Here is an 11,685-nt window from a genome sequence, read left to right on the forward strand (position 1 = left end):
AGAAAACACATTGGGCTCAGAAAGGACAACATAAGCGCCAGACTTGTTTGGTTTGGCATGCACAAAGGGATTAAAAAAAAAAGATATGCAAAAGATAAAAAATATTAGAGTTATGCCACTTGTCAAACTATTAGAAAGCCACGTGACAAGAAAGGAGGCAAAGAACTAAACCCCCTTCCTTCTTATATACTGGGTACAAGTTCTTCTTACTTATTATACATTCTATAGCTGTAATAGTATCACTTAAAGACTTTCGCAACGTTCATAGGTTTAAAAAGTCATGCTAATGTTTTCATTTAAGAAACTCTCTATCTGATTTTCGGTATCACCAATATTCAATCATAACTTATGCTTTTAAAGCATTTCTTTGTGTTTGATTGATATATATATACATATATATATATATATATTATGTATGTATTGTTGGTAGAGATTGAGACTTACTAGCGCAGTGGAGGGCTATTTGCCTTGTGGACGATTAACTATTTGTGCTGACAAACAAATCGTAACACTTAGGAGTGCATTCAACCTAGGGTTGCATTGTGTCTTGAATTGTGATACCACTTCTAAGGGCAATTGTCTTCAATGACTTAGTTTTGTTGCTTCAATAAGTTAAATTTTTTTCATAATTTTTGTGCTACTAAATTTGGTTTGGTAAAAGTGCTTCCTTTTTCGTTCGATATACACAGTTGTTATACTATTAACTAAAGTTTCCAATCTCATGTATCAATGGTGTTTGATAAAATGCAATCTATGAAACATGCTCAAATTTCTAGTACAGGTCAATGTGAACTACATAAAATAGCTACACGCCAAATTATTACATGTAAAATCCAATAATGGAACGCAGCAGACCTTGTTATATGCACAATTAAATTTATGAAGAGGCTGCATGAAATGAATTTTCTCAACTAATATAACATAAGAAATTATTTAACTGCATTTGACTTAATCTTCATTGTTTAATCAGAAGAACAATTAAAGAGAAATCTAACAAAGCATAAGCTTCTCTTGATTACTGCAAAACTTTTGAGTGTAACGTTTGGCAACAAAATATGGCACATGATTTTCGAAATGGCCATCAACGAAAGTTTTGGCCTTATATATCAATAGTCAACCACATCCAATAAATGTATTCGAAGCAGTATCCCTTATCCAAGTAGAATAACAGAAAAAAAAAAATCTTCAGTTGAAGTGAAAGTCAATTTGCAAAAGCAAGATCCTAACACTTGGCAACAACATTGGTCTTACAGTATTCAAGTGCACCGTAAAGAAAAAAAAAAGGTGGTCTTCTCTTAATTAATGCTGCAGCTTTGAGCCTAACATTTAGCAACAAAGTGGGTGATATGGTGCTCAAGTTCATGATCTAACACAAGTTGTTTGCACTTTGTTATTAATACCACAATCTTGAGCCTATCTTTTGGCAATATAATGGGTCATACAGTGCTGAAGTACAATATCAAAATAAGTCTTAGGTTTGGAAAAAGTTAGTGAAAATAGGGCACTTGAATTCCTATTTTAGAAAAAAGGGATGCAAATTTACTCTGTTTATCAAAATGCTATTTGTCTGGATTATTTTATGTAGTGTGTATTTTCATTATTACCTTTAGCAGAAGGTTTTATATAGAAGTTACCATTCATTCTCTTTTTATTGTAAATAGTATAAACTTATGGCCTCTTTATGAACAGTTAAATCACATAAAGGCAATCCTAGTAGGTTTTGCACAAGAAGAAAGCTTATATCAACAAGAAGTTTGTAGGATAATTTATAGGACTAACTCCACTTTGTACCTCGGCTGAATACATACTACTATCTCCCTTTGTATTCTAAATTTTAATTTTGAATACTTTACACTCTGAAGTCTCAATTTGAAACACTTTGTAGTCTAAGAAAAATTAACGATATAGAGGACCCTAAAAGTGGTCAAAAGGAACCAAGGCATCGCAATTGCAACAAAAAGAATGCATTATCAGTACTATGCATTAATTTTATTAATAATATTAGTGATTGGGACCATATAAATCAGTGACAATGTGCTAAACGTGGTAAAAAAGACTGAAGGGATCACATCTAGAACAAAACGATATGTTGTCATTAATTTGCACTGTATTTTATTTCATTAATTTTGCTAACACTATCATTGATCGATTTAAAAGGGACAAACTTGAGAATTTATGGTAAAAGATGTCCAAGATTAAGAATTTAACGTGCAAAATATCCAAAATTAAAACTTAGGATGCAAAGTAAGAAGGTGTTACAAGTTTGGGAGTGCAAATTGAATTTAGTTCTAATTTATATATCACATAATTCTTCTATTTAGTTTGCTAGCATAAAGGATAAGAAGAAACATTAAAAAGTGAACGTACTTTTGAAATATAGCAATTAGAAAGTGATATTCATGTTGATAGGTGGCCCAACATTAAACAATTACACCACTAGGTGTTCAAGCATTTCTTGAGAAAATTGATAGTTATAAAAAATATCAAGACTAAGATGATGCAAAAGACCAAACAATATAGGAGAAATTAAAGTTTCATGTTTCCTCAATACTTGGAAGTTTTCTGAATTTTATGTTATAGTTTATAATTACTTAAAATCATTTACAACCATGTGATATAATTCCTTATGTTGCATCAAGTGATGCACTCAAAGACCATTAATTTACATTCATTGACATAAGATTGAAGAAAATACTTTTTTGAAGAACTCCTTTGTGTGATATAATCAGGTTATCTAGCTATAAATATCTGAATATACTTACAAATTTCATTAAAGAGAATAATTCTTCCATGTATCCATACAGAGAGACTGGAACAACTTTTGATACGCACAGTTTAGTAAGTCTACTACAATCATGAATTTCCATTAGAAGCTAAACCAAGCAATCAATGTTTTAATTATGGATTATTAGCAACAACATAACTTTTGGCAGAGAAATTCTATACAAATGTTTTCTTAACACATTGGAGATTGTCACTAAAGTACTTTTTCTTTTTCTTTTTTTATTTTTTGTTGCCATTCAATTTCCTAAACTCATTACAAAAGACATCAAATGGTACCATTTTTGTTTCAATAACAATTTTTTTATATTGACTATACATTCTCTAAAAAAATATTTGAGTCATTTTTTTAGTGTAATCTTAGTGAACCTTTAAAATCTTAAGGCATGAGTAATGAGATTATCTACAAGTTTAAAGAGAAAATAGATAATCATGATAGGGCGAAAATATGCAATGGGGGTACATACGCAAAAGTTGACTTCTTGAAGTTTGAATAAAACACGAGAATTCACATATTTGAAAAAATTAAAGAAAAATCTAATTTAGAAATAATATGAAACACATACAATGTAACAATCTAGATTTAATGAGAACTGTTATTTAATTTGCCAAAACAATATGAATATCTTCTAACCTTTAATGAGAACTATTATATTATTTCATTTCTTTCGAGAAGCCTCTATTGTTGATTGGTAATATAAGCACTTAATATGTTGATATACAAAAATACTAATAAATTGATAATTCTATTCAGTAAATAATAAAATAATAACTTTATGAGAAGCAAAACTTGAAATGTTCCACTAGAACTAGTCTCAAAGCAAAGTATATCGATAATTAAAAAAACCATCGTATAAGATGGATTGTTTACCTTGTAAAATGAAGAATAAGTGTTTCATGAGACTATGATCAAACTTAATGTTTAAACTCATTTGAGGAAAGTGAATTTCTGACATGGTTCTATATATGGACTAAATGATTTAACTTAAATTCACAACTAAATAAAATACTCAAAGTGCATCTGTATTATTTTACGCTATTTTTCTTGTCGTGTTTGTCATTATCTTTCAAGAAATCTCTACCGTTGATTGATAACCATAATCAATTTATATGTCTAGATGAAAAAAAATACCAGAACCTAATCAATATGTTCAACAAATAATACTAATAATTTTATGAGAAGCAAAGCTTTAAATGTTCGAGGAGAATCTATTGCAAAACAAAAGACAAACAATTATCTATAATTAAAAAAAATATTTTTTTAATAAGCAGGCTTAATCACACTTGCCTAATACTTGAAAACAGATTTAGATAATATCGTGGTGATGTTGAGCTTGCTAACAAGATAGAGTTACCTTGAGTAGGACTTACAGTTCATATATTGATTTTACAGCTTTTAGGGTTTTTTTTCATTGTCAGATTTATGGTTCAAATTCCGTACTTGGTAGTTGGAGGAAGAAAGGTGTGGGGATGGATGGGAGGGTTACAAAAAATTACAGCATTCGGAACAACATTTTTAATAAGGAAACTAATTGTGCTAAATACACGGTATTCTTTTTTACAGTATATGTACTAAGAAAAGTTGAGTCACTATTTTAGCAAAAGTAAAGTGAGAACAAATTCCTAACTTTTCTTGTCTTTTAAAGCTAATTTAGACCAAGTAAAAACCATCATATAGGGAAAGACAACACCTTACGAAATCTATTCAAGAAATTAGCACTCTTATTGTGTTACATACTTATGCTGTCCTAATCAAATTGCCGTACTATATGGACTTCTTATATCTAACAAGGCCAATGCATCTATATCTATATTTAAAGGAGGAAATGGGGTTTCATTTTGGTTGACTATCTTATCGGATGAAAGCTACTTCTTCCCTACGAATATCTTGCTTCTCCCAACTATTAATTAACTTGGTCGCTAGAAGAACATATGATACAATTTTTAAGTCTATCCATTTTGATTATGTGTGGGTCTATGAGATATGGGACTCAGGATAAGTCTGGCTCTGATTTCAGGCAATGACTAAATATGGTGAAAGCATTTGGTATCTTTCTTTCTTTATTTTTTTCGTTGTAAATGAAAGAGTTTGAACTTCGGACCTGCTACTTACAATCCTTCCAATCTTATCACACAATCTTCTCCAAAACATCTGATGTCTCAAATGTATAATGTTGGTAAAAGAGGATTGAATTTCGACTATTCATCTTTTGATTGAGTTTCCTTACAAAGTCTCCAAAACATCTGATGTCTCAAATGTATAATGTTGGTAAAAGAGGATTGAATTTCGACTATTCATCTTTTGATTGAGTTTCCTTACAAAGTGGTTGTTTCTCCCTATTGTGTAGTCTCACCATGCACATACCATTCCACAGGAAATAATGAATCAGTGTCTTTCCTTTAGCAATCATTGTTGTAGGATAGCAGAGTCAAATTTGTTTTTGAGTTTTTTGTACTTCATTCATAATATTGCTAATCATGTAAACATAGACTGTTTTGTGGTTCCAAGATCTTAGAACCAGTATGGTACTGAACACACTAATCATAAATTAAAATGTTTACTCTCTAAGCTGATAGACTTGTAATGTGTCTTTTGCATGATCCATTATAATGTATAACAACAAAAACATGTTAATTATCTGACTTTGGCTCTACCAACTATCGATCTTTGAAATAACCATGTGTAAAGGTGAAGGAATTATTTTTTGATTGCATAGCGAACCAGTCATGAGCAATGGGGCTGTAATTGGATGGATATCTTAGCTTTTTTCACTGTGAGAGAGAAAATGAAAAACGTAGACCGAACAGGAATTTAGTTTAAGGTGAGGGCAAACAATCAAACATATAATGGTAAAAAATTGTTATTAGAAAAAGCATAACAAATTAATAAAAAAAATTATAAAACCATAACTAGTAATCAAATGTTTGTAATACTCAAAGTCAAAACTAAAAAAATTTGCAAAATACAAAATACATTTGATTGCTTGGTGTCTTAAGATTGAAAGAATATACCTATATAAACATATAAAATACAACAAAAAGATTTTAAAGCAAAGAAAGAAATAGAACTTGCCTTAGAACAATGGAGTTTCCAAGAAAGTCAATGCATAAAAGCACAAGGAGAGAGTATAGGAAAGAATTTATTGTTAACACGAGGATGGAGTTTAGGGAGGATTAATTGTTAAAAACGGAATTGTAGACATGGGAAGAAACCCTAATTTTTGGTACTTATTTTTCAATAATGTATGAATCGAAATAGTATAAATTGTTCCAATAGTTTAATTTCCTCTGCTTTATCTTTTATTTGCATTTCTATAATTTTCTTATGTTGTTGTGGTGTACTAATCTTATAGAAACTAGATGTTAGTTTGGTTTAGTAAATATGCAGAAAAGAATTGACTAGAAGTTGGCTGCTCTCAATTGTACCCCCAAAAAAAAAAACCACATATTCATTTGTTGTAGGAAAGTTCAAAAGAAAACAATAAGTAATGTTGGATAAATATCTTGGCCAATGTAGTATAAGTTTTGGTGAAAGCCCTTATCCACAAAAGAAAATTTAAAAGGTTTTGGGGGAAAGGGGCATCCATGAGGAATAAAAATAATCTTTGGACCTTGATTATTATTTATATGAGGTCCCTCATTAAGAAAGTCGGTGAATAAATATCGTCAACTGACTGTGTGTGATACAAAATTAAGTATTGTTTAATACGTTCATATTGTATTAGCATAGATATCATTATGTGATAAAAAATTAAGTATTATTTAAAATGATGATTGATACTAACTACAGGCTAATAATTCCTTTCTCAAATTGAACTCCCTAAAACCGATCTATGGAATCATAGAGGATGCTTGTGAAGGGTCCTATTTATTTATTTTTTCTCTTCATGAAATTGGACCTTCTCTTTTTCCTTGAAGAAAAATATGACAATTCCATAGATATTAATGTGAGTTAATTTAGTAAAAGTGAGCCTTTAATACAATTGGCACAGACTTAATGATCTCCTAATTACTTAATTGCTTCAACTCATCATTTATTCTCAATGTCGAAGTGATTTAATTAACTCTCAGGACTATATAAATTATCTCAACTCAATGCCTATTTTCCCTCATATATTTAAGAACACTTAAATATGAAGAAGGAATTATACCCTCTAAAGAAGTGAAGGGAGTGACTCAAAAAGAGTGATTAAAAATTGTAACATGGAGAATGCACCCCGGGCCGTAATTCAAGCTGATGCCTATAAATTCTCATAAGCCCCTGTGGGGTCTCTCACTTTCACAGCCTCTTGCAAGTTTCCTCTCTCATGATCTCATTCAATCTCTCTATACTCTAATAGTCCATACCCCCAACCTGAAATAAATCTCTCTCCCAACCCCTACCTAGTTTAACTTGTTCTGGATCTCCTCCTCCTTAATGCCGCCTGGTTGACACCTTGATTTGCATGTTTCAACATCTGGCAATATTTTTTGTAGCTATCTATTACTTGTCAGCTAAAGAGATTGGAGTGCAATAATACCATTACTTGCACTCGTTGTCCTCCTTGCACTATAAATTCCAAGGAAGAAGAGGAGATCGATCAATATCCCTTATCCATCACCTCCCTGAAATAAGTGAGTGATCACCGTTCACCTCTTCGAACAACATGCAAAGAATTCTTTTCACTACCAAAAGCACAAATAGTACCTTTTCCTTGTATACATATGAATATGTATACAGTTTTTGGAAGAAATGAATAGAAGCTAATTGATTTCTTTTTGTTTTGTTCTATCTTTCAGGGAAAAGTTGAGCACAAAGGCTGATCATGGCCCCCGATAGAAGCCCTTCAAGAAAGAGCAGTGCAGCGTCCACATCAAGAAGCGGAGGATCTTTGCGGCATATCATGAAGAAAGGGCCGTGGACTGCAAACGAGGATGCCCTCTTGATGGAGTATGTGAGAAAGAATGGTGAAGGAAATTGGAATGCAGTCCAGAGGAATTCAGGGTTGATGAGGTGCGGGAAGAGCTGCAGGCTTAGATGGTCGAACCATTTACGGCCTAATCTTAAAAAAGGGGCATTTACCCAAGATGAAGAGGCTCTCATTGTTAATCTCCATGCTAAGTTTGGCAACAAATGGGCTCGCATGGCCTCCCAGGTTGGTTTTCACCATTCCTTCAAGTTGATTTAAACTAAGTTTGGACCTATATTTGTCGCTTTTTGAGAGCTTGATTTTGATTGTTTTACATTTTGATAGGTAAATTTGTTAACGTTTTGATATCTATATGACTATATGTGTCTGAAGTTCCATTCTTTTGTGTCTAGCTGCTTTTGCAATTTTTTCATATTTCATAGTCTAGTTTCTCTCAACTATCTATTTACACTTTCACCGTTTTCAAATTTGACTTTTTTCACTAATGATTTGGAATATTGTTTGTCAATTCCAATGTATAACTACTACTTTTTAAACACACATACTTTATCTTGTTTTATACACCTATATCTTGTCCAAAGTATTTGCACTTGTGACTTTCTTTTTCTATTACACTTTTTGCAATATTCTCTTTCTTTGCTGTATCTCACATTCTCTTTCATTCTATAGCTTCCTGGTAGAACAGACAACGAGATCAAGAATTACTGGAATACAAGGCTAAAGAGGCGTCAAAGAGCTGGTTTGCCAGTTTACCCTGTCGATATTCAGCCTCTTAATCAATACCAACCACAAAACCTTCAACCTAGTCCTTCATTAGTATCCTTTATCACAGCAGTAGATGGAAAACCCAAGCATAGTACCCCTATATCCATCTTTGACATGTTCAATCCTACTACACCACCTGCGCCCACTTTCCAGAACCAGCCTATGCCTTCATTCCTGTCTGATCCCAGTCCAAATTTCAAACCTGCTCAGAACAAAAATGGTATAGCTTTATCTCTGTCATCTGTTAATTCTTTGCTTTCATTAACTTCAGCTTCTTTAGCCTTTAATAATCAAGGTCCATCTCCATTAGGAGCATCCTTGCCAATGCCTTCACTCCAGTTCAATTGTCTCAATTTTGGCATTGCAAATACTGTACCTGTTTCTCATGCATCATTTGCACAAAATGATACGGGTTCAGGCTCCAGTATGGGGCTTCCTGCAATCCAATCACTTGTTCCTGAAACAACATCTTCAGGAAGTGATTATATGATTGCAACATCAAGTGATGCAGATGATCGTGATGAAGGTCATGATCATCAAGGCTTGTCCCATGGTAACAGTGGATTATTGGAAGACGTTATAGATGAGTCCCAAGCATTGACGCGTGCAGAAAAGCCAAAAGAGACTTGTCTGGATGCAGAAAAAAGTCAAGGAGAGTTTCTGTGGGACTACAAATTAATGGAAGATGTCGGTGGCAACGTAGGCGAAGAATCGGGTCTTAATGCTATCCTGGATGAACCTTTTAAAGATTCTACTCCTACTCATTCATCCATCGGTGAGTTATTAAGTTACCATATTAACTTGATATGTTCAACTAATATGCTTTATTACAGTGTGATTAAGTTCTTATCTAAGTTTGAGGTCCCAATTTAGAAGTCTCAGTTTATTATTGAGATGGAGAAACTTGAGAAAGCTCATCATGGCAATGTCTTAAATTACTTTCCATATCTTCTTATACAGTAATTAGTGTAAAATGCAACATCTAGATAAATAAATTAGCTTTAAATCCTTTTATTATTTTCTAATTAGTACTTTCAATAATTGCTTTGTATAGGGGTTGAAACAACAAACGCTTCATCACTGAAAAGCAATCCAGTGGAGGATGATTTGTTCAATCTTCTAGACGATATCCCATTACCAGTAACAATGCCTGATTGGTATGATGGAAACGGTAATGATATCGATGGACAATGCTCGAATTGGACTGGTGGTGATGCAGGAAAGGAAAATCATCAGCCAGAACCTTCATATTCTCCAGTTGCAACAACTCCCGAGATAACAGATAATAACTGGACCGATGGTGCGAGCTACTGGAAGAACTTGCCTGGAATTTATTAGATTATGCGCAATAAGAGACATCTGATTTTGATAGCTGAAAATGGAGGATGTAAACAAATAGAATTTCTCTCCTTTACTAGTTTGCTATAGCCCATAGACCAGATTATGCTTTTAAAAGCAGTTTTAGCTGTTTAATGTACCATTTCCAAATTTTGAACATATGTAATATAAGTTTGTAAAAGTGCTGGTTTGATTATTTGCTAAAACTAGAATCATTAATTAGTTGGATATTCCACCTAGCATTCTTGCAGATAAGTTCTTTGTTCTACCAAAAGATTTAGAACTAAGAACTTATCTGCAAGAATGCTAATTCACTAATCACATGCTTTTTTTTTTTTTTTGGGATTACAATCTCTTAATATTACACCATTATTTTAAATTTCTCAAATGCTTCAAAAGGATATACATTTTAACTCCCAACACAAAAACTCATATTTTACTATTTAAGTGATTGCTCTAGGTATGTTTTAAGTGGTGAATATCTTTCCTAATTTCTCTTTCAATCATTGTGACATCTTGTGCCATACACATACACATACACACTAGTGCAAATTATATAAATTTATATCTAACCACTTACGAACTTCACTTGTAGGCAGTTCTAGCCATGAATAATTTCTTTAATTTCTCTTCCAAGTGTATAGCAATGCAATTATAATATAATGGTCATATCAAATTGTATGCAGACTTCACCATTTATGCAATTTCACCTAATATGCTCCTAGCTAGTTGTGAATAATTTTATCAATTTCTCTTTCAAATAATGTGACGTAATCGTGAAATAACTATCATATAAAATCATACTTAGATTTCGCTCTTACGCGACTTTACGTGGTACGCTGCTAGTTGTGAATGACTTTTCTAACATTCTCTAAAAAATATTGCGATATAATTGTGGAATAAATGATTGTACGTATGAACATGCTAGCACACAGAACCATTTCAGTTTTGGAAGAAAAAAATATGTATGCCATCTTATAAGGTGTGCAAAATTCGCAAGCCAGACCTGATCATTTCATACTGTGTTTTTTTTTTCATGTTTTTGTGTGCTTTTTGGGGTTTTTTCTCCTTCAAATTAGATCCTTTGATTGCAAAGAAACTTCATGATAAATCCCAATAATTCATACAACTTGGACCATATCCTACTTTATTCCCGAATCTCGCCAAAACACAACGGCGCTGTCTGGCTAAAATTGGATGTTTTCACTCAGCCTTCTGTACAAATTGTGGTGCCTTATGGCTTATTACATCAGATTGAGACAACTTCATCACAATACTACTTTGAATAGATCTTTTCTCCAATGGAGTACTTTTTTATGTTGACTTTTTTGATCTTCTAGTAATAAGTAATTAAAGAAACGTCTCTATAAAAAAAAAAAAAGGTTCACGCAGATTATGATTTCCTCAATTATCGTCAACCTTTCTCACAGATATTTTCCATATTTTCACTTACTTTAAGCCATGAAAGATAGAGGAAATGAACTGGTGTGATGTATGAAGAAGCATTTTTCACGTTCTAATCCTATTCTATTTTGGTTCTTTACGTTTGATCAGCCTTTTCAGTCTGATTATCAGGTGACATACGTATGTATTTGCTTTTTTGAGAGACATTGTATGCCATACGTCAAAGCTTTGCGTACGTAATGCCCATCCTGCTGATTTTGGAAAAAGCATGTTGCTTTGCAGACATTCTGACTAGGCCAACAAAAAAAAAGAAAAAAAAGTTTGGAAATTAAAAAAAAAAAAACACACACACACACACACACATAGAGGTTTTGAACTTTTGATAGAGAGAATAAAAAAAATTTTTGTTGCTCAAAAAATTTTCTCAATTTTATGGGTTTCCTTCTTGATTTTTTTTTCCCCTAGTTCTATCTAGGCCCAAATATAT

At 32.5% G+C, this 11,685-nt stretch overlaps 1 protein-coding gene across 2 annotated transcripts; it reads left to right on the top strand.

Annotated features, from left to right (window-relative positions):
• Positions 1–7,048: 7,048 nt before the first annotated feature.
• Positions 7,049–10,000, top strand: LOC113688857 (uncharacterized). 2 transcript variants are annotated; one of them, XM_027206667.2, is made up of 5 exons: positions 7,049–7,395; positions 7,561–7,916; positions 8,361–8,676; positions 8,767–9,231; positions 9,511–10,000. In XM_027206667.2, exons 2-5 carry the CDS (start codon positions 7,587–7,589, stop codon positions 9,792–9,794), a joined length of 1,395 nt encoding a protein of 464 aa, XP_027062468.2. In that variant the 5' UTR covers positions 7,049–7,395; positions 7,561–7,586; the 3' UTR covers positions 9,795–10,000. The 2 variants fall into 2 exon arrangements, with proteins under 2 accessions (XP_027062468.2, XP_027062467.2); XM_027206666.2 differs by having other exon boundaries at positions 8,361–9,231.
• The last annotated feature ends 1,685 nt before the right edge of the window (positions 10,001–11,685 follow it).

Source organism: Coffea arabica, chromosome 5c (assembly GCF_036785885.1).
Source record: "Coffea arabica cultivar ET-39 chromosome 5c, Coffea Arabica ET-39 HiFi, whole genome shotgun sequence".
In the NCBI taxonomy this organism is placed as follows: domain Eukaryota; kingdom Viridiplantae; phylum Streptophyta; class Magnoliopsida; order Gentianales; family Rubiaceae; genus Coffea; species Coffea arabica.